The sequence below is a fragment of the Oncorhynchus clarkii genome, chromosome 13, assembly GCF_045791955.1.
Source record: "Oncorhynchus clarkii lewisi isolate Uvic-CL-2024 chromosome 13, UVic_Ocla_1.0, whole genome shotgun sequence".
Taxonomy (NCBI): domain Eukaryota; kingdom Metazoa; phylum Chordata; class Actinopteri; order Salmoniformes; family Salmonidae; genus Oncorhynchus; species Oncorhynchus clarkii.
Window position 1 is genome coordinate 40,457,451 of NC_092159.1, and position 22,524 is coordinate 40,479,974.

The 22,524-nt window shown below is 43.0% G+C and overlaps 1 protein-coding gene across 2 annotated transcripts in view; it reads right to left on the reverse strand.

Moving 5' to 3' along the window:
• LOC139364703 (protein tweety homolog 3-like) overlaps positions 1–20,787 on the reverse strand; it is a 61,736-nt gene extending 40,949 nt beyond the window's left edge. The window contains exons 1-2 of one of the 2 annotated variants that reach the window (XM_071101682.1): positions 19,656–20,784; positions 5,310–5,479 (exon numbers count right to left, since the gene is read on the reverse strand). In XM_071101682.1, the coding sequence (XP_070957783.1) occupies positions 5,310–5,479; positions 19,656–19,781 (296 nt within the window). In that variant the 5' untranslated portion in view covers positions 19,782–20,784. Of the gene's footprint in view, positions 1–5,309; positions 5,480–19,655 lie in introns of both variants that reach the window. The other variant, XM_071101683.1, reaches the window with a different exon arrangement.
• Positions 20,788–22,524: the final 1,737 nt, after the last annotated feature.

Sequence of the window (22,524 nt, forward strand, 5' to 3'; positions counted from 1 at the left end):
AGATTTCTGTTGATTGAATTTGGCGCCCTGCAATTTCATTGGCTGTTGGCGAGGGGTTCCGCTAGCGGAACGGGGTACACTTCCTGGTAATCCGTCTGGCCCAGCAGCTTTGTGAATGTTGACCTGTTTAAAAGGTTTTGTTCATATCGGCTACCGATTTACACGCGTGAAATGTGTGAAGGCTACCGGGGTTTCTTTTTTTATAGTGCACACATCATAAAAACTATATTCAAAAGTTTGTTTTATTAAATGAAGAATGTCGAATGTCACGGTATATACTTGTATGTAGGAATGTCACATCATGGATCATTTGAGTTAATTCAGGCAAAGCCTTTTCAATGTTAAAATAGGCCTATACCTTTTTTGCAGCAAAAAATGTACACTCACAAATAATCAAAAACTAACGTTTGAGCGATTAAATCGGGCCCTTCCCTAGCACAGACCACATGAATTATACAATAGCATTAAGCACAGAGCGTAGTCTTGCTCAATTCATGATACCTCCGCTGCTTATTATGGGTTGTGCTCCTTCCCAATGGGGAGAGACCCTCTCAGCCTGTGAAAGGAGGGCAGGGCGAAGTGAGTTTTCGGTAAATCTCTTCTCCCTACAAGCATAGATGGGAGTCGATAAGACTCCCACAGCCGGGAAGAAATATTTTCAGCTGCCTGGGCTTGCAGAGACTTGCATCATGTGGATGGATTCGTTCTCACAGGAGGGGCAGGGCCAGAGAGGCAGGCAGAGAGACTCCAGAAGCTCACTATTATGGCAGCAGCAGGTGCAGACTGTCATTACTCACTGGGGGTTCAGGGAGGCGAGATATCCATCATTCAGATTCAGCCAGAGATGCAATTACAGTTCAGGGAGAGGTACCATCCTCCATCTGGGTCCCAGCGCCTTGAAACAGAAGGCTGGGGAGTGCCTATCCCACAGACGGATGGATGGGCCTGAGGTGAGAAGACGAAAAACCCTTCATCAGTCATAAATACGGGGCTGTGCCCCAGACCTCAGACACTCCAGAGTGGCCATACTGGCCAATAGCTTTGTCTTCAGAGATCACTCACAAAGGGGCTGCATAATCAAAAAGGAAGGTTTTTCTAGGAATTCTAGGTCCATTATTTTGACAGACAGCACTGTTCATTCACTTATCTGTCACTGCCACTCAGAACATGACCCTTTGTGAGACCCAGGGATTCCAAAGCTTGTCTGTGTGACTGTGGGTGGACTCGCCTGTCGTTCTTCCAGACAGCCGTGTAAATCATTGGTTGGGAGGGACTCTGGAAGGAAGGACTCAGAAACAGACAACAGTTTGGTCTGGTTTCCCAATGTACTAGACACAGAGCTACTCTTTGATAGTGAAAGGGCATACTGTCCTTAGCATTTACCCCAATGTGGTACTTTGCCATCCCATTGAAGTATACTGTACAAAAATATAAAACGCAACATGCAACATTTCAAAGATTTTACTGGGTTACAGTTCATAGAAGGAAATCAGTCAATTGAAATAAATAAATAATCTATAGATTTCACATGACTGGGCAGGGTCGCAGCCATGGGAGCCATGGTCAGCCAATCAGAATTAGTTTTTCCCTACAAAAGGGCTTTATTACAGACATAAATAATCCTCAGCACAGTACTGACAAATTCTATAAAATGTTGGAGGTGGCTTGTGGTAGAGAAATTAACATTAAATTATCCTGCAACAGCTCCGTTGGACATTCCTGCAGTCAGCATGCCAATTGCATGCTCCATCAAAACCTTAGACATCTGTGGCATTGTGTTGTGTGACAACACTGCACATTTTATTGTCCTTAGCACAAGGCGCACCTGTGTAATGATCATGCCGGTTAATCAGCTTCTTGACATGACAAAGGAGAAATGCTCACTAACAGGGATGTACACAAATTTCTGCACAATATTTGAGAGAAATAAGCTTTTTGTGCGTATGGAAAATGTCTGGGATCTTGTATACTATATAGGTCATCTAGTGTGATTAGCTCTGCAAGATTGACACTTTTGCAAAATTCTTGGAGTAGCCTAATTCCTGAAAATACACCACCACTTTATTGTCATTCAAAGGGTTCTAACTCCAAACCACCAGTCCTTGAGTATCCCTCTGCCTGCTCTGAGCCAGTCCTCTGGGTCTTCTTCTGTGTCCTGAGTTGGCCTCGGAGAGAATGTTGCCATGGAAACTACGGTGGGGACTCATTTGTCACATGATTTCAGTTTGAATGTGACTTTCCAGTACATTGCTTGAGGACTACCTGCAGAGACGAGGCCTCACAAGCTCATGGCTATCATGTCTATCCCAGAGCATAGGGACGTTGGCATGGTGTTTGGTAAGGAACAAACATTTCAGACAGAGACGCTGAAAACTGGCATGATTCTATGGCAATTTTGACTGCAGTGCAGCACAGGAACTTGCGTATACCAATGACGCAAACTAAAGCCTAAATATGGATGGCTGGCCATTAAAACAAGTTGTGGTTCAGTCTAGAGCTGTTCAACAGTTGACTTGCCTAGTTAAATTAAATAAATAAAAATAACAGCTGAGACCCGTTCAACAGCTGGGACCCATCACATGACCACAAAAAATGTTCTGTGAACTCTTCACTGTTCATAATCATACAGATTACATGACACAACAATGCCTCTCCAACTTCCTCGTTCCACTTATTCAGTGTTCTGTGGCATCAACTTACTCCAGAAATAGAATCAAATATGTCCTCATCTTCATAACAGCGTCTCTCAGTCAGACAACAACCACTTCATCAGCTTTAAACAAATCAATACCACTCCCACTATAATTAATCCACATATGTTAATCCAGGAAGTCACAAAAAACGCATTGAGAATCCCAGAAAGACCTGGCTTATCCTTGATTAGGCCTAGTTAGACTAAACATATGTGATTGTTATTGCAGCGTTGTCTGTTGATATATAATATAAGTATAATAGTTAGATAACCTAGACTAAGAAAGGAAAGCTAATAGCCTAGACATAAAAAAGTATCCGTGACTGAGGGTTATTTCATTTGAGGCAGACTGCAGAAAGTACCTAGAGGGATTTGTGGTTTCAAGCCTTAACCCTGTGCACCTCTCATTCTCTGCTTCAGCAGATTTTACAGATGCAAGATTGTTTAAAAAAAATGTGAACACCAGATAAGGAAGGGGTTAAAGAAAAGCAGCAAGTGCCCAAGTACCCTCCAATTGAGAGCTCCAATGAAGTAAGGAGAATACCATCTCACCACAGTAGTTGGCACTAAACCAGCAGCTTTCAGACGCTACACTCTACCACAAACTTAAACACTACATCCCTTCCACTGCAGAGAAGTTGTTTGCTTACACAAAGACAGAATCATTTCTCAACGGGATTAAGTTTACAGGTCAAAGTTCAGAAGAATTGTGGGGGTCCTGTCTGTCAACCCCAGACCACAGCATGCAACCCATGGTTTGTGAAGTCCAATGTCAAATGAAGGTCTGCTCTTGTATCCTCAGTTCAGAAGGGGAGAGGTGTAAAAAACAATAAAAGCTGCATCAGACAGTGTGTGTGGGTGTGTCAAATACCTCCTGTGTCCATTATGAGCTAGGAGACAGGTCACATCTCTGCTCTCCTTAGAGCTCAGCCTCCGGCAGAGTAAACTATCCATAAATTCTAGGGGTCTAACGGTCCCCCAAACCCACGGTTCGGTACGTATTGAGGTTTTGGAGTCACGTTTAAGTTTGGTTTCGGTACAGCGGGAACATTAAATGCTATTCACAATGTTCAGCATTCACAATGTTCCAACTACTAATTACCAGTTGGAGGGCCCTTCAAGTGGATTCTTCCCAGTAAATATAAAATATACCTTTCCCTCTTGGTTATGAACGCACCATGATAGTTGCTCGAGCATTTTTTAAGAGGGGCTGAAAACCCCCCATTCTCAACCACCGTGAATGGGCGCATGTCCGGGGTTATAAACCGAAGACAGCAAAAAATAAAACAGTCTACCAATCGTTCTGGGAATTTATTTGGCCAGGTCAGAATCAGCTGCCAAAGAATGCTTGAATGCAGAGGGGAGACGATGTTGTTGTTGTTTCTTAGCGTTTCAGTCTTGCTCTGGTATACTGGGGTGTCAACATGAGGTGTTGGCAGCTGCATAGGCTATTCTCCTTGAGCAGAATGACATACTGTTAAGCATTTATCTACAACTCTCTGTCCATCGGCGCTGGAATCTACTGGGAAGCCAAAATGTTCCCAAACTGGAGATTTAAACAACGAATGAAGATCCTCCAATTCTGGTTAATCAACCCCACCACTCGCCATCATACAAAAATAATTAACTTAAGCGCCTCACAAAAGGACAGTTCGATATGCGCCAATTAAAATTAAAATGTTGATTAACACGTGAGCAAAGGCTCTAGCTGTTTTAACGGAATAGCCTGAAATGTACTCAAGAGACGTAGGTCGGTTCGGTACGAATACATGTACCGTTAAACCCTTAATAAATTCCCTCCAGCAGTCTATGCGTGAGGTCTTAAAACCAGTCACGTATGACACTGTGGGTGGTGCTCATTCATCTCAGAGCAAGACTGCTAGCAATGTGTTAGATAAAGGCATCAAGGAGATTAAAAAGGCACAAACTGCTCCATCATGCATGAAATACGCTTACAGGGCCAATCGAGGAGGTTAAGGGGTAATGGTGGACATGGCTAATCCGAGGAGGTTAAATTGTAATGGTGAACATGGCTAATCCGAGGAGGTTAGGGGTGATGGTGAACATGGCTAATCCGAGGAGGTTAAGGGGTAATGGAGAACATGGCTAATCCGAGGAGGTTAAGGGGTGCTGGTGAACATGGCTAATCCGAGGAGGTTAAGGGGTGCTGGTGAACATGGCTAATCCGAGGAGGTTAAGGGGTGCTGGAGAACATGGCTAATCCGAGGAGGTTAAGGAGTAATGGTGAACATGGCTAATCCGAGGAGGTTAAGGGGTGATGGTGAACATGGCTAATCCGAGGAGGTTACGGGGTGATGGTGAACATGGCTAATCCGAGGAGGTTACGGGGTGATGGTAAACATGGCTAATCCGAGGAGTTTAAGGGGTAATGGTGAACATGGCTAATCCGAGGAGGTTAAGGGGTGCTGGTGAACATGGCTAATCCGAGGAGGTTAAGGGGTAATGGTGAACATGGCTAATCCTTGCATTGTTATCTGCAGTCCCAGGCTTTACATGTTGAAATTAGAGATGACCCACCTCATTACAGCGAGGCCTGTATTTTGGGTAGTGAACCAATGAGTGATCAGAGCCTTACGTCTTTCCACGCGGGACTCACCTGCAGACAAGCGTGGCGATGATGACACACCAGGCGGTGCAGCAGCAGTCGGCGTTGGGCTGCTCCTCGCTCTTCTTCCGCCGGCAGCACAGCCAGAAGGAGTAGAAGAGCAGGAAGAGGAGGTCCAGGGCCAGGCAGGCTAGAGCCACGCCTCCCAGCAGCAGGATGGACTGGGGGGGGAACAAGAGGGCGATGAGACGTCATCTCACACACATAATGACCCATAGCAACGGAACGCTTTGCGGTTATTACACACATACAACCGCTGTTGTTTGTGTGTAAGCTTTCAGAGAGACTATGTAGAATGTAGAGATACAGGAGCCAAGCATCCAGGATCCATTTTGTGGTCCTAGAACTAATTTAGACTATTTTATTATTATTATTTTTACTGCATAGATGTTGCCTGTTGGAATGATATTGGGGGAAAGGGCATACCTAGTCAGTTGCACAACAATGCATTCAACCGAAATGTGTCTTCCGATTTAACGCAACCCCTCTGAATTAGAGAGGTGCAGGGGACGTCCACATCATCAGAGCCCAGGGAGCATTTGCTGTTGGGGGTTAACTGCCTTGATCAAAGGCAGAACGGCAGATTTTTCCACCTTGCCGGCTCGGGGCTTCAAACCAGCAACCTTTTGGTTACTGGCCCAACTCTCTAACCGCTAGGCTATCTTGCGCATCCAGTCTGCAAGGAATGAGAGGCTATTAAAGCAGATACACACTCTGACCACCCAGAGGAATCACATGGTAATGAGATGGTCTCTCTGTTTATTAGCTATGCCCTTTGGCTCGTCATAGCTCATTTACACCAGATCACAGTTAATTAAGGGTTATCGTCATAACTTTGAGAATAACGTAGAAGGCAGAGGAGAAAAACCTCAAGCCTCATTAAAACTCCCCATCATGAACAAGCATAAACACACCACCACAAGACGCATACTCTGACAAAGCCTACTGAAACGCATAGAAACCATATAATCCTAGTCCCGAACGTCATCACACATGAATAAAGTGTGTGTTTCCCTGGCCTCATTTTGAAGTTTCACTTAAAGCCAGTTCTCATAATATAGGGGAAGGCCACAATTATTTCAAATCAAGCCCAAATTTCATACAGGATATATCCATTACGATGAATCATAAAAACAGAAGTTACTGTAAAGCAGATTATGCTCCCAATCTGTCTGCTGTACAGTAACTTCAGTCTCATGGTTCATCGTAATGGATATATCCTGTACGAAATTTGGGCTCGATATCAAATAACTAGATTTTTTGTGGACCCGGTGAACTCCTGTTTCCATGTGAGCACTTCAAAATGACTGGAATCTTTTGACGCTCACAAGGTGCCATCGTTTCCCTTGCAGCGTGTGCAAAGTTCGTCTCACCTACTCTGTGTGGGCTTACAGTACGGGGTGCTGGAGAGAGCGTTGTGTCGGCTCAGGCCAGATCAGAGAGCTTGTGACTTTATAGGAAGTGGGGTAAAAGATAGTCAGGGTTCGTGTGAGGAGGCAGAGTACTTGTCCACCAGAGGGAAGAGAGAAATGTCTGGAGTGGAGTGACACAGTCAAAGTCTTGAGTGACCAGGGCCCTGGTGTGACTGAGGGGAAAGCCACTGTTGTTTGGGCTTAGCACCGCTCACTCGCTCTTTACTGCTGTCAGATGTACATTTGCAGTGAATCGCCCATTGCAATACTGTATATGATTAAAATGCCCAGATACCAGTGGTAATTATTTGGCTTCCCTACTCATGGATATCAAGTTGAGAACAAATGTGCATAGGAAATGGTATTTTGGTTTGTTCTTCTCCACCTTTTCCTGTTGTTGTAAAGCCTTAAAATGAGAATGAATCCAGTATTACCGCACGTTCCCTCAACAACAGCCGTGGTGAGCTCCTTTGAGATAGGAAATTATTTCCAAGATGCAAGACAGCCCAGCTCCTTTGGGCAAATGCTAAATAAGGATCTAATTTTAGGCGCTGCCTGGGCTCCAGTCTGCTGTTCATGCGTGCGGACAGTGAAAAGCGAACAAAAAAAAGCATTCTCCCTAAAATGGAACAGTAGATAAAGGGAAATGAAGGCTCTCGAAGTAAATCCATTAAGACTTCTTAACTTGAATGAGTTTTTAGATGCATCTAGCAAATCTCAGGCAAAAAGGCATTCATTCTTGCACAGGAAAAACAAAATAGACTTTATACTGCCAACTGTATGCCAAGTAAAGATTGTTTGGAAAACAAATAATTCACAGTCCTTAAATGAAAAAGGATATTCACAGAAGCTGGTAACTATCCGTTTTTATAAACTGGGTGGTTTGAGCCCTAAATGCTGATTGGCTGACAGCTGATTGGCAGGCACTCCGTATTGTGTCGTGCTTAAGAACAGCCATTAGCCGTGGTATATTGTCCATATACCACACCCCCCTGTGCCTTGCTGCTTAAATTAACAAATGATTTTGGATGGTGTTGAATGAGTGTCGGGTTACTGTTTATTATCTATCCGGCTGCCTAGTCACTTTACCCATACGTATATGTACATATCTACCTCAGTTACATCGTATCCCTGCACACTCACCCAGTGTATACAACCAAGTTTTCCTATAATGTCTCTTTTTACTTTCTCTGCGTTGTTGTAAGCATTTCACAGTTGTTTACGAAGCATGTGACAAATAAAGTTAGATTTGATAATTGTAACCAACTGAGCTTTATAAAGCATGAATCAACCATCAAGACATGATTTGGAGTGTGCTATAGTGGCAAATGAACCTCTCTCACATCGCCTCATCTCAGAACAAGGAAAAGAAAACAAGGTTCTATGTGGAAACTGCCAACTGGTTTAAAAGTAAGGCAAAAGTGAACGGGAAACGGAAAGCTGCAACTGAGCAGGAATGCAGCTAAAACAAGCCAATCTGGGAGCACGGCCAGTGTCAATGATGATATGCCTGCTCCCCTGATTTAGCCTAATGTCCAAAGAATAGCAAGAGCTTGTCTTCTCTATTGGCAGTGTAGCTTTCTCAACTCGGAGTGTAAAATCATATCAGCAAGACAATTAATGTAGGAGTAGGACACTTTATTCACCTACGGGTAAAGTGGATCAAAATGATAAGAAAGTGGGTTCAATACTGACATAAAGTTTTGGCTAGGCTGCAAGGTAGATAGATGTCATATGGTCTGGGATCAGATCTTACGATATAGAGCTTTGATGTGAAAAGGCACCCATCTGCTGAACCTTGGAAGTCTTAGGGTGAACGTGTGTGTGTTTCAAAGATATTTATTTTCCCTTTTGTACTTTAACCATTTGTACATCGTTACAATACTGTATATATACACATAGCATGACATTTGTAATGTCTTTATTCTTTTGGAACTTCTGTGAGTATAATGTTTACTGTTCATTTGAATTGTTTATTTCACTTTTGTATATTATCTACTTCACTTGCTTTGGCAATGTTAACACATGTTTTCCATGCCAATGAAGCCTCTCGAATTGAATTTTTTTATTTGACCTTTATTTAACTAGGCAGGTTAGTTAAGAACAAGTTCTTATTTCCAATGACGGCCTAGGAACAGTGGGTTAACTGCCAGGTTCATAACGGCAGATTTTTACCTTGTCAGCTCTGGGATTCGATCTTGCAACCTTTCGGTTACTCGTCCAACGCTCTAACCACTAGGCTAGAAAGAAAGAAAAAGAAAGAGGTGAAGAGAGAGCACGAGCAAGTGAAAAAGTGAGGTGTTTAAGTAATGAAAAGGCGTGTCAGTGAGTGAACGAGTGAACTAACAAACTGAATAGCTTAAGTGAACCAGCTTAGGCTAAATATGATCAAACAGAAACAGCATAACACATTATCAAATGCATCTCACGGCCTGTTAGGTATTGTGCTAAAGAAACGGGTCTATTGCAGTCCCATACTTCAGCCTGCAGCACATAGGGAGAGGGCAGGCACTTCATATGTAGTTCACACAGGCTGGGAGTTCATTGTAATTACACAGATTTCAATCCAGACCGTTTTTCTTCCCCTAGTAGCGAATATATTAAAACAGGAAAATACCGGCACCCTGGTTCTCTAAACAGATGCATTTTTCAGTAAGATCAGCCTAACAGGCTGCCCCTGGGCTCTTGGTGAATTGAGGCCTCTCCATTGAAGCGCTTTATCGAGACCGTTTCCCGACCCTGGAGAAACAAAATCTGAACTCAAATTACAGTATCTCACTGAGCTCCATCTCCTGGGCAGCCATCTGTGTTACCTAGTGATATTATACCACTACTTCATGGATACACTGTGCAAACATTTAAAAATTGTACATATGCTGAAATGCAAGTATGGAAAATTCATACAGCGAGTGGTTAAATAAATGGAAAATAGGCAATGTCACTGTCTGACTAAGTGAAGTTCAAAGGGGCTGGAGAGGAGCCGTACCATCCTGTGAACAGGATGCTGGCATTGTTACAACCCCTTCTCATCTTCCCAGCTTCTGATCCAAGACAATGGGAATTCAATGCTGACTAATAACGACCTTAACATTTAAAAGTCCTTCTCTACCTTTTAGATTTCTTTAATTTTCACTCTCCATTGTCAAGAAAAGGAAATGGTCCTTGTTTTATGTTGCGATTCAAATATCAGGAATGGGAGTTCCGTTTTTCACATACCGGTAGTCAAAAGAGCAAATCGTGGTACATCTGTGTTCCATTAAAGGGCACTTAAGTATGGCTTTGAATTAGACACATTGCCATGAAAGAATAGCAGACCCAAATCACAAGACAAGAAGGGAAGAGAGGAGAGGAAGTAACACATGCTGACTCAACTGTCCACTTTGTCCTTTACAATCAGGTTTCACTTCCAGGTCAAATTCCCCACATTCAAAATGAACTGCTTGATGAACATATCATTTTTGGCTAATGTGCAACACACTCCACCACACCAGGTACATAAACATCGGTTCTCCCGTACACCTATATCTCACTGTGCTATCGGCAGTGTGGATGTCAACATATTTGCCCTAACCAAAGTAGCCTACTTTAAAAATATATATTTATGGCTAAGTATGGTCTACATCTAAAGAATATATATTTTCCCACTCCTCAGGCTAGCATGGGCTCTCTCCTGGTTCTCTGACCCATGTAGGAGGCTGAAACCATGCTGGCTCTGTCTACTCTCCTCACCCCAGTCTGCCCACACCCAAAACAAACCCAGCTCCAGTCCCACTCCCATCCATCACAATGGCAACAGACTCTCTTCTTCCACCTCGCCAACCCTGGCTCTGGTGCACAACTTACAAAAGCTGCCCCTTGACAACCCCCCTCCATGTTGTCCTTCTGACGAGAAGGAATTTGTCAAGACAGCCATCTTCACTCGTTTCCCACTATTGCCAAAACGTTTCAAACTCCTTTATAAAGCACCAATGAAGAAACTGGATGACTGTCTGTCATCATTAAGACATCATTGGATATCAGAATGAAAGGTGTGATTACTGTATGTATGCCTCAGGACAAATGTTGCATATATGCCTGGTTAGGCCTATAGATCTCCTTTGTGGGCCAAATCAGAGGTTAAGGGGAGAATTGGCGTACCTGGCAACATAGGCCTACCGGTACTCAAAATTTGTGGACACTTGAAGGGGGGGGTAAAACATATCCTGGCTTTTGTCGTACCCTGTCGACAGACTGGCAATTATCTCTCATTTTGAAATCCACTTCAACACTAAAATCTTAGCACTTGCCATTAAAAAGAGAAAATGGGAAAAAGTTCACTGATCAGTGCATCAAGGACACAGTGGATTTTACTTCAGGGACAGTTGAGTGAAACCCTCAACTAAATGAGCTGAGAATAGCCATTAATTCTGACCTTCTGAACAAGTGCCATGCTGCAGAGTGCAGGAGGGGTTCTCCCCAATCTTCAGCTGTGCAGCTTGCTTGCACTGGGCTGCTGCACTCACTCATCTTCTACTACACACTCATTGGCTTAACCTCTAAATCTATGGTAGTGGAACTTGGTGATGGGCAATAGCCAGGGCAGTTAGTACATGCAAATGACCTTAGGGTAAATCCATATAAATGCAATCACTTTTTGACAGCATCTCTTTTGATTCAAAACAAAAAAACTTTCCATACATGTTTGCCCATGGAAGAAGTGGTCAGAAAGTGACGTTTTGGACCTGAAGGCCAACACATCCAGGAGATCGAGGTACTCAAAGTTCTGCATACCCCACCATATCATGAGATCCATGTCTTCATCACTGGAAAATATAAATATTTGAGTTTGATATTGTTTAAAAGCTTGCAAAATAGGTTTGTCAAACTTTCAGAAATTCTATATTTGCTATTTGTTGAATAAAAAACGGGTAAAGTCAGATTTTTTTAAATATTCGCATACGTTTTTAGCTTGAACTCTACTTTAGATTCACTGACGTTTTAGTGTTGTGCCGGTCATCGGTTGAGACAACATGCTCTTGAATACAGGGTGGGTGTCATTTCAATCCTAGAAATAGAATTCATAGAATGGACCTATCCCTTCAGACCACTGCAACACCTTTGACATTTTAAGTGAATTGCAATTTTAACTTCTAATTAGTGCCACAAAGATGGCCATCGGTCCACCCAATGTCAATTTAAATGATCATGCCTATTGTATGTAGTATCTATATTTCTATGATTTCCTACAGAGGATATATATATTTATTATATCCATTCAAGTAAACATTGCCTGATGTGTGGATCTCCAATAAGCTATGTGGTAACATTTGAAAGTCGAAAATGTAAATTATATTCCTATTAGTACATTTATCAACTAAAGCATTACACCCACCCTGTATTCAACAAAAATCTGGATTTATCCGTTACAGTAGTATGCCTCGTTGCCATTACCTTGCTTGAACTAGAGAGAACTCTGCCGGTGCAGAAATTAGGTAGGATACTGATGGTCATATACTGTATGTTTAAATCACATTTACAGTAGCCAGGTGTGAGGTATGGCATATGTAAGTATAGATAAGAGTTGGGTTGGAGAGTAGAAGATGGGTAGAATATTTTTAGGAGGCGTCAAGAAAGACTGGAGAGAGGGATGTTGGAGAGGGTAAGACCTTAGTCACCAGGGACGGCAAGAATGTCAGCATCAATAATCTGTCCGACTGTCTAATTATTCCCTGACATAGTTGGCCCAAGACAAAAGCTGTCCCATAACCCTGAAAGACATTTGAAGACTGAAAGTACATTTTAGCCTAGTGAAGAGTGTGCTGGACAGCATTAAGCCAGGCCTGCTAACACTGTCTAACATCCAGTGGTGTAAAGCACATAAGTAAAAATACTTTAAAGCACTACTTGAGTTGTTTTTGGGGATATCTGTCATTTACAATACTGAACAAAAATGTAAATGCAACATGTAAAGCTAATTTCTCAAAAATGTTGTGCACATCCCTGTTAGTGAGCATTTCTCCTTTGCCAAGATAATCCATCCACCTGACAGGTGTGGCATATCAAGAAGCTGATTAAACAGCATGATCATTACACAGGTGCACCTTGTGCGGACGACACTCAACTACTTTTTTCCTTACCCCCTTCTGACACCCAGGTGGCAACACGCGTCTCTTCATGCCTGACAGATATCTCAACGTGGATGTCCACGCACCACGTTGACAAGGCGGAGCTGCTGTTCCTCCCGGGGAAGGCCTGCCTGCTTCAAGACCTCTCCATCACAGTTGACAACTCCATGGTGTCCCCCTCTCAGAGTGCAAATAACCTTGGTGTGACCCTGGACACTGTTCTCTGCAAATATCCAACCAGTAACTTGCTCTACAGCATCCATAGAGTACGACCTCATCTTATACAGAACGCTGCTTACCCCCTCATTTTTCAGAATACAGAAGACATCATCCTCCCTTATGTGGTACCCTTCCTGCAGGCTCATCCTGACATGACCCTCCAGCATGACAATGCCACTGCTCGTTTTGTGTGTGATTTCCTGCAAGACAGGAATGTCAATGTTCTGCCATGGCCAGCGAAGAGCCTGGATCTCAATCCTATTGAGCACGCCTGGGACTTGTTGGATCGGAGGGTGAGGGCTAGGGCCATTCCCCCCAGAAATGTCCGGGAACTTGCAGGTGCCTTGGTGGAAGAGTAGGGTAACATCCCACAGCAAGAACTGGCAAATCTGGTGCAGTCCATGAGGTAGAGATGCACTGCAGTACTTAATGCAGCTGGTGGCCACACCAGATACTGACTGTTACTTTTGATTTGAACCCCCCCCCCCTTTGTTCAGGGACACAGTATTCAATTTCTGTTAGTGACATGTCTGTGGAACTTGTTCAGTTTGTCTCAGTAGTTGAATCTTGTTACCTTCATTCAAATATTTACACATGTTAAGTTTATTTTCAGCAAACGCAGTTGACAGTGAGAGGAAGTTTCTTTTTTTGCTTTTTTTGTATAAAAGACTGATTTGGCATTGTTGTCTTGTTGTTTATGGGGGGTTTTATGTCACAGGAAACTTCACGTTTATTGACCACTGCTCCATGTCATCCAGAACCAACCCATTAAGTTGCACCACAAGTCAGTGGATTACATTGTACTCTCACAAGCTTTTCGGATTTTAACACGTGTTCTAATTTGCATAACGTCACAAACCCTGCTTCTGCTGTCATTCGATGGCAGTGGCATACGTTCTTCAATGAGAGGACGCTGTAATGAGAGAAATAATGTAGCCTAAGCTAACGGAAACAGGCCTTTTACAAGATTTAATCAAGACGGGAGCGTTTGACTCTTAATAAAGAGATGGAGTCCAGACAGTCTATTTTAGGAAACTTTCTGAATGGACATAAAGGTCTATAGAGAGAATCAGCGTACTCACACACCCCCGTAAAAGCACCCGTCAATCAAAGCCACTGGCGTATGTCAGGCACAAGAGCAAATATATATATCCTTTCCTTAAAAGGTATTAAAAAACCTAGGCCTACCTTAGGCTTTCCAGAAAGTAGACTAAGATAATGAATTGACAATTAGCGTATGAATGGTGACATCTCTGCTATAGTATGAAGATTAAATTGACCATCATTAAAATAGAAACGAATACATGCAACATGTCCATAGCCTATTATCAGCGATGCTGATTATCGAGCGGGAGAGTGTTGGAGTTTTTGAATGCAGTGAGGAACTACTACAAATTTGAATGGATGTTAAAATACATTTTTTTTTTAAAAACAGACTTTGTTGACTTACTGTGTGAGGTGAAGGAAAAACTGAGAAGCACTTTCCTACACTTTACATTTGCGAGAAGCAAGCCAGGTACTTCTATGCGTGCTCCGTCAACATTAACAGGACAGAGAAACCAGACACATGCTCATATGGAGCATGTCAATAATGTTATGAAATAAACCAAAAGTTGTTTCTCACAAGTGTAGGAGGTTTTGAACTCTTCAAACAAAATGTATTAATACATGTATTAACATAAATGAATGGTAAATTGCCTGTTTTACAAACGGTATGCTACACGGACAATCAAAAAAGTGAAATGCAGGCCGACAGTATAGCCTAGGCTACTATTCTACTCTGCGGGGATAGGAGGGAGGTATTTTTTGTTGCCGTTCCGCCTAGGGCGACATATCGGCCAGGACCGGGCCTGACCACCGTTGATTAGTCTAGAAATTGAGAAAATATTCCGTATCAAACTTCACCATGCCAAGTTGGAGAGGATTGGTGCATTTTTTGTCCATTTGACACAACGTTAGGCACATGTTGGAGCAAAATAGTGTCCAGTTTTGTAACAGTGACAGGTCCAGTGAATGACGAAATGCAATGAAAATGTACATAACGTACAAAAGATATTTACAAAATGAACAGACTCAAAATACAGTTTTGAATATGAATCAAAAACCTAAGCCTCAAATCAGGCCTACCCTGTCAAACCAACTATAGCAGGTTGGGGTATAGGGACAGCCCCCCCACACAGCTCACATAGCAGAGCTACAACATAACTGAAGCTCACAGGTGAAATAGGTACCTTTACACCTATGGCCCCTCCTATGAACCTTACCATTAACCCAAATATGGCATATTAAATCATGTAACAGACATCCTCATTATACCTACATCAAAATAATCTGTCTAAATAATATGCGGGAATACTGTCCATTAATGAATACACAATTCATAACAATAGTTCTGCAGGCCGACAGGAGGCAAAACATTACTTTAGGAGTTACACTCCCATTATGCATGGAGAAAACCAACAAGACATGGAGTTCCGAGACATGCATAACCTCAAAACACGGGACACATTAATATGGAAAGAAACGTATTTCTCGCCAGTGTAGCAAGTGTTTGTGGGCACCTCAACATCGCATCCACTGGGAGGATTGCAAAAATGGTTAATAACTGCATTTAAATATGAAACGAGTCAAAATGCAACTCGACCAAACATTCCCTCGACACATAATTAGCCTTGCACACGGTAAATACCACGACACTGGCAAAAGAGGAAACAGTATACACATTTAGAATAAATTAATTACTAGATATACGTGGAAACATGAACGCCCTAAACAATTTAGAAGGGGAAATAAATGATAATCGTTCGTGACGAGAGCTACTAAGTCAGCTTCGCCACAACACATTAGACAACAGTAGGCCTCAGAGCCAGAACAACCTTGTTGACTGCTGTCAAATAATGAATTAGACACATCTAACCCTTTTTTTAAAGATTGATTTATATAAATGACTAGCAAGCAATGAAAACATGAATTGTATAAAAGAAAGTCCACACACGAAACATGATTTTTACTAATGCCATAGCCTACAGCGCTCTACACTCCCGCGCATCTAGCAATTAGCTGCACCAGCACATAAGGACATTAAGACAGAGATGTATACTGAACACAAATATAAAAGCAACATGTAATAATTTCTAAGATTTTCATGAATTACAGTACATATAAAGAAACCAGTCAATTGAAATAAATAAATTAGGCACTAATCTGTGGATTTCACATGACTGGGAATACAGAGCTCTGTTGGTCACAGATACCTTAAAAACAAGGTAGGGGCGTGGATCAGAAAAGAGTCAGAGTCAGTATCTGGTGTGACCACCATTTGCCTCATGCAGCGTAACATTTCCTTTCGCATAGAGTTGATCAGGCTGTTGATTGTGGCCTGTGGAATGCTGTCCCACTCCTCTTCAATGGCTGTAGCCATTGAAGTTGCTGGATATTGGTGTGAACTGGAACACGATGTCGTACACCTCGATCCAGAACATTGCAACGGGTGACATGTCTGGTGAGTATGCAGGCCATAGAAGAACTGGAATTGTGTACAAATCCTTTCGACATGGGTCCGTGCACTATCATGCGGATACATGAGGTGATGGCGGCAGATGAATGGCACAACAATGGGCCTCAGGATCCCGTCAAGGTGCACCTGTGTAATGATCATGCTGTTTAATCAGCTTCTTGATATGCCACACCTGTCAGGTCAATGGATGATCTTGGCAAAGGAGAATTGCCCACTAACAGGGATGTAACCAAATTTGTGGGCAGAATTTGAGAGAAATTATATTTTTTTGCATATGAAAAATGTAACAGGTGCCCCTTGTGCTGGGGAAAATAAAAGGCCACTCTAAAATGTGCAGTTTTGTCACACAATGCCACATCTCAAGTATTGAGGGAGGGTGCAATTGGCATGCTGACTGCAGTAATGTCCACCAGAGCTGTTGCCAGAGAATTTAATGTTTATTTCTCTACCATAAGCTACCCCCAACATTGGCCGCACGTCCAACTGGCCTCACAACCGCAGACCACGTGTAACCACGCCAGCCCAGGACCTCCACATCCAGCTTCTTTACCTGCGGGATCATCTGAGACCAGCCACCCAGACAGCTGATGAAACTGAGGAGTGTTTCTGTCTTTAATAAAGTCCCTTTGTGGGGAAAAACTCAATTCTGATTGGCTGGGTCTGGCACCCCAGTGGGTGGGCATATGCCCTTCCAGGCCCACCCATGGCTGTGCCGCTGCCCAGTCATGTGAAATCCATAGATTAGGGCTTAATTAACTTATTTAAATTGACTGATTCCCTTATATGAACTGTAACGCAAATTGTTGCGTTTATATTGTTGTTCAGTATAGATTTTCCAAAGCTGGTATAAGCAGGTCCAACTCTGCGCAGCAAAGACACTTGTCAACAGTCGGCATCGCTTGGCATTGCCCACAGGTATACCACCAGTTTCCAGAGGTCCTGAGTTGCATCTCAGCTGCTGGTTGAATATCTGCCTGAGCCCCTGCCTGCTCCGTCCCGCCCTCTCCTTTCTCGGTCATCCTCCATCTGTTGAAGATCGTCTGTGTATGCCGGTTCAAGTAAATAAGGCTCACCTGAAAATTCGAACATTTCCTCCTCGTATTTTCTAGTCAGACATGTTGGTAGCATAGTAAAAAAATAAAAAATTATTAGCTTGCTTGGTAGATTAGCGACCGGCAGCTAGCTAGCAGCTCTGCGTTTACAGTGGACACGTTGTTGTGGACTGGCTAGGGTGTTTATGAAACACGCTCCCCCCGCCCCAACTTATACGCACACAGTAGTCACTGAGGTATAGGCAGAAGCAAGAGGAACAAGGAAGTAGACGCATGCACGCCAATATTGCACACTAGAAATTACCGCTTGAGTTAAAAAAATATATATTATAAAGCTGTGGATAAAGTTCAGTATGACAAAATGTAATGTGTACAACATCTAAAAACCTGCATCAGGATAATGAGAGCTTTGCCGTTTGTAAAAGGACGTATTTGGAGCATCAGTTCATGTTTTCTGGATGCCTTGTAATCCCAGAAGGCTCAGGAAGTCAATTGCTGGTGGGATAAGTTTCTCCAAATCAAGTGAAATTGCAAATAAAACTGTCTGGAACCTAAAAATACAGATTAGGGTCCTAAATAGTGAAATTCCCCTTCAAGATGAATGCATTCATTTTAATTCACTCTGGATAAGAGTGCCTGCTAAGTGACTAAAATGAAAAAAAAATCGGGCAGCCAGACGACCTTGGGGTCACAACCTCAGGTCAAAGGTCATACCTCAAGGTCTCAATGACATATTGGTGCTGGGCTCTGTCACCCGAGGAACAGAGTTACAGTATGACAAGAATGCAGAAAAGAATGCAAATAATGCCTAACATACTAATCATCAGCTAACACATGGCACATTACAGACATAACTGAGTCTCATTCACAATGACATGGCCCACAGCTTGCTTTGGTCAGGACAGAGTTATCCCGTAAATTTGAGAAATAACTATGTAGGTCAGGGATAGTACATTCAATTCCTTCAGCATGACTTAATCTGGGGTTATCTTGAGATGTGTTGGCTGGATGAAGTGTCGGCTGGATGAAGCGTTTGGACTGCAGGCCCATGCATGGCCCAGTATTAAGTCTGATAACAGACAGGTTATCTTGGTCCTAGAAGCTGTGAATGAGCAGCTCTGGCAATCTCCCTTTCCCTTCTGCCTGAGCACTCAACTGACAGTCACACCCTGTGCCAGAAAATACAGCCCTCTTTTTAGAGCCTGTTGAGACAACTGTCGTCGTGATACCCACAGCAGCTGACAGGGAAGGGGAAGCCATCTGTTAATCCTGTCCTCCTCCATACACTTTGGAAGTAGACAAGCTCATTTTGGAAATCCCCATCTCCTGTGATTAGCTAACTTAAAAATGTCCATAGTTTCTGTTTGCTGTTGCACAGGCCAAAGCCATAACGGCCACACAGTAAATGGGCATTATGCTGCCCCTCACACACACTTAATTAGGAGAACCGGCCTAGATGAGTAGCTATGATTATGTGGCAATTTATGACTCGATTTAAAGACCACTGTCTTTAGTCCATCTCCACCCATCCCTGGAATCCATACATGTAATGTCTTGTCAGAAGGTAACAGTGGCTGTTTCTGCAATGGGAACTCAACATGATAACAGTTTGAGAAATATAGCCTGCAAGAGTAGTTGTCTGTCACCCCCCAGTCTCAGTAGGGTCTAGGTCTATGTACTGTACACCGCCTAGGGAACCACAGTTAATAAGGAGTCTTGAGTACTCTTACAAAGGCTCTGACCCAAACAAGTTTAATAGGCATTGCCAGTACACGGGGGTATAACATTGCATTGTCAGTGCACAGGGATATAACATTGCATTGTCAGTGCACAGGGGTATAACATTGCATTGGTCTGTGCTGATGACTGTCCCAAAATCCACAATCAATTGCATCACCCCAGAATATTATCATACCTCAAACACCAGCAACCCACTGGCAACTCCCTTGTTTACAAACGTATAATGTTTGACAGCCATTTATTGTTTCTGATTCACAAGGCACAGTTCAAGTAAGTGTATGTCATAAAGTTACCTGTTGATAGGACGAGTCCTCCGGGCGAAAATCGCTGCTTGTTTGTTCGAATTGAAGGTTGAAATGAGGGAGTCGGTGTAGCAGGTTGACCCACCACGGCGGTGAGTAGTTGACAACCGCTGCCATGGTATGAGGGCTGTGGACGCTTTAGGTTAACCGTGACCTGTGTGGTCAGTCAATAATTAAATAAAGGACTGAGCCCACGTCATAAAGTTCTTGTTAGCAAGCGGTCCAGCAAATCCAGAGAGAGTCCTATGTCCGAAAGCAGAACGTCAGACCTAATTCATTGTGGTCCACCGTTAAACTGTACCTGAGATATCGGTTGTCACTTCTTCCCTACGGTACTAACAAACCGGCAGTTAACTATATCCATTGCCCTATAACACTCACATGTTCACTTCTGTCATGTGTAATACTAAACTGTGTCGAAAAAAGCCGAAGGAGGAATAATGGGCTGCCCAGTCAACTAACGTTAACTTCACGAACACACCCACGCAGATGACCGTCCATCCACCTTGTAGTTGCCTGGCCGTCTAGTTATTAACTACTGTACAGATGACGTAACGTTATTTGGCTAACGGGATAGCTTCCCAACTCAACATGCAAGTAACCTTGGCTAGCTAGCCGGCTAACTATAGTTGTTGAGCAATTCTACAGAACGCATCCAATCCATTCAAATACTTTCGTAAGAAAAAATGCGTAGCTAAAACATTTGATTTGATTCTCAATAATTCATTCTGGATTACAATTTGACTGTCCTTTCCTCGTTATCAGTCATAGCCAGTTGATTGTTACTCGTGTATCAAGTTAGCAGCGGGCTAGTTGGCTTGCTAACGAGCTTAGCGGATATATCCGTGGTTGCTCCAGTTCCATTTGCGCTCTTTGTCTTTTCTTCAATTTTCCTTGCTTTGATGACTACCAAGTCTTTTACTGTATTGCTAAATTGTTTAAAGTAAACTATTCCTGTTCATTCACTAAAGATGAACAACAATCCGGTGAAGTGTTCAGGGGACTACGACGCTGCAACCTCCACACCATCCGATGCAGATTGCAGTCCCGCTCGCACCCACAACAACCCCACTCCTTACGCAGCGCCGCTATCTCGTTGCAAAGCAAATGATTTGTGTCTTAGTGGCCTCTGGTGGCAAGATGGTGAAGCTGCACACACCCAGGCATATTTTAAGTAAGAGCGAGTTGTCGAGTCGACCTGCTTAGTAAAGGATAAATGAACAAACTATTGGGCTCTATCCAGGAAATCATTTTGACACACACACTGTACAATAACAACATGTTTGTAATTATCAATTTAGGGTCCCTGACTGTTACTTGACTGTTTTTTCTCTCCTTCAGGATCTATTGGAGGAGACAAATCACCCTTCAAACCTTTAGACCTTCTGAACCCATTAAACGAACAACAAGTTAAAATTGGTTATAATATAATCATATACACATTTGTATATCAATATCCAATAAACATATTTGGTGCACTGGTCCTCAAAGAGATGTTCTTTGATTTGGCTAGTTCTTTTTTTCAAATCAAGTTATGGTTAGGCAGAGGTGGAAAAAGTCCTCGATTGTAAAAGTAAAGCTACCTTAATATAAAATGGCTCAAGTAAAAGTGAATGTAACCCAGTAAAATACTACTTGAGTAAAAGTACAAAGTAAAAGTAAATGTCACTGATGTGATCTTCCTGTCTGGGTTGGCGCTCCCCCTTGGGTTGTGCCGTGGCGGAGATCTTTGTGGGCTATACTCGGCCTTGTCTCAGGATGGTAAGTTGGTGGTTGAAGATATCCCTCTAGTGGTGTGGGGGCTGTGCTTTGGCAAAGTGGGTGGGGTTATATCCTTCCTGTTTGGCCCTGTCCGGGGGTATCATCGGATGGGGCCACAGTGTCTCCTGACCCCTCCTGTCTCAGCCTCCAGTATTTATGCTGCAGTAGTTTATGTGTCGGGGGGCTAGGGTCAGTTTGTTATATCTGGAGTACTTCTCCTGTCTTATCCTCCAGTGTTTATACTGCAGTAGTTTATGTGTCGGGGGGCTAGGGTCAGTTTGTTATATCTGGAGTACTTCTCCTGTCTTATCCGGTGTCCTGTGTGAATTTAAGTATGCTCTCTCTAATTCTCTCTTTATCTCTATCTTTCTCTATGTCAGAGGACCTGAGCCCTAGGACCATGCCTCAGAACTACCTGGCATGATGACTCCTTGCTGTCCCCAGTCCACCTGGCCATGCTGCTGCTCCAGTTTGAACTGTTCTGCCTGCGGCTATGGAATCCTGACCTGTTCACCGGACGTGCTACCTGTCACAGACCTATTATTTGTCCATGCTGGTCATTTATGAACATTTGAACATCTTGGCCATGTTCTGTTATAATCTCCACCCGGCACAGCCAGAAGAGGACTGGTCACCCCTCATAGCCTGGTTCTTCTCTAGGTTTCTTCCTAGGTTTTGGCCTTTCTAGGGAGTTTTTCCTAGCCAACGTGCTTCAACACCTGCATTGCTTGCTGTTTGGGGTTTTAGGCTGGGTTTCTGTACAGCACTTTGAGATATCAGCTGATGTACGAAGGGCTATGTAAATACATTTGATTTGGATTTGATTTGAAATTCCTTATATTTTGCAAACCAGATGGCACAATTTCATTTTTTATTACTTTTTTTGACAGCCAGGGGCACGCTCCAACACTCAGACATAATTTACAAAGGAAGCATTTATGTTTAGTGAGTCCACCAGATCCGAGGAAGTAGAGATGACCAGGGACTTTCTCTTGATAAGTGTGTGAATTTGACCTTTTTCCTGTACTGCTAAGCATTCAAATTGTAACTAGTACTGTTGGCTGTCAGGGAAAATGTATGGAGTAAAAAGTACCCAATT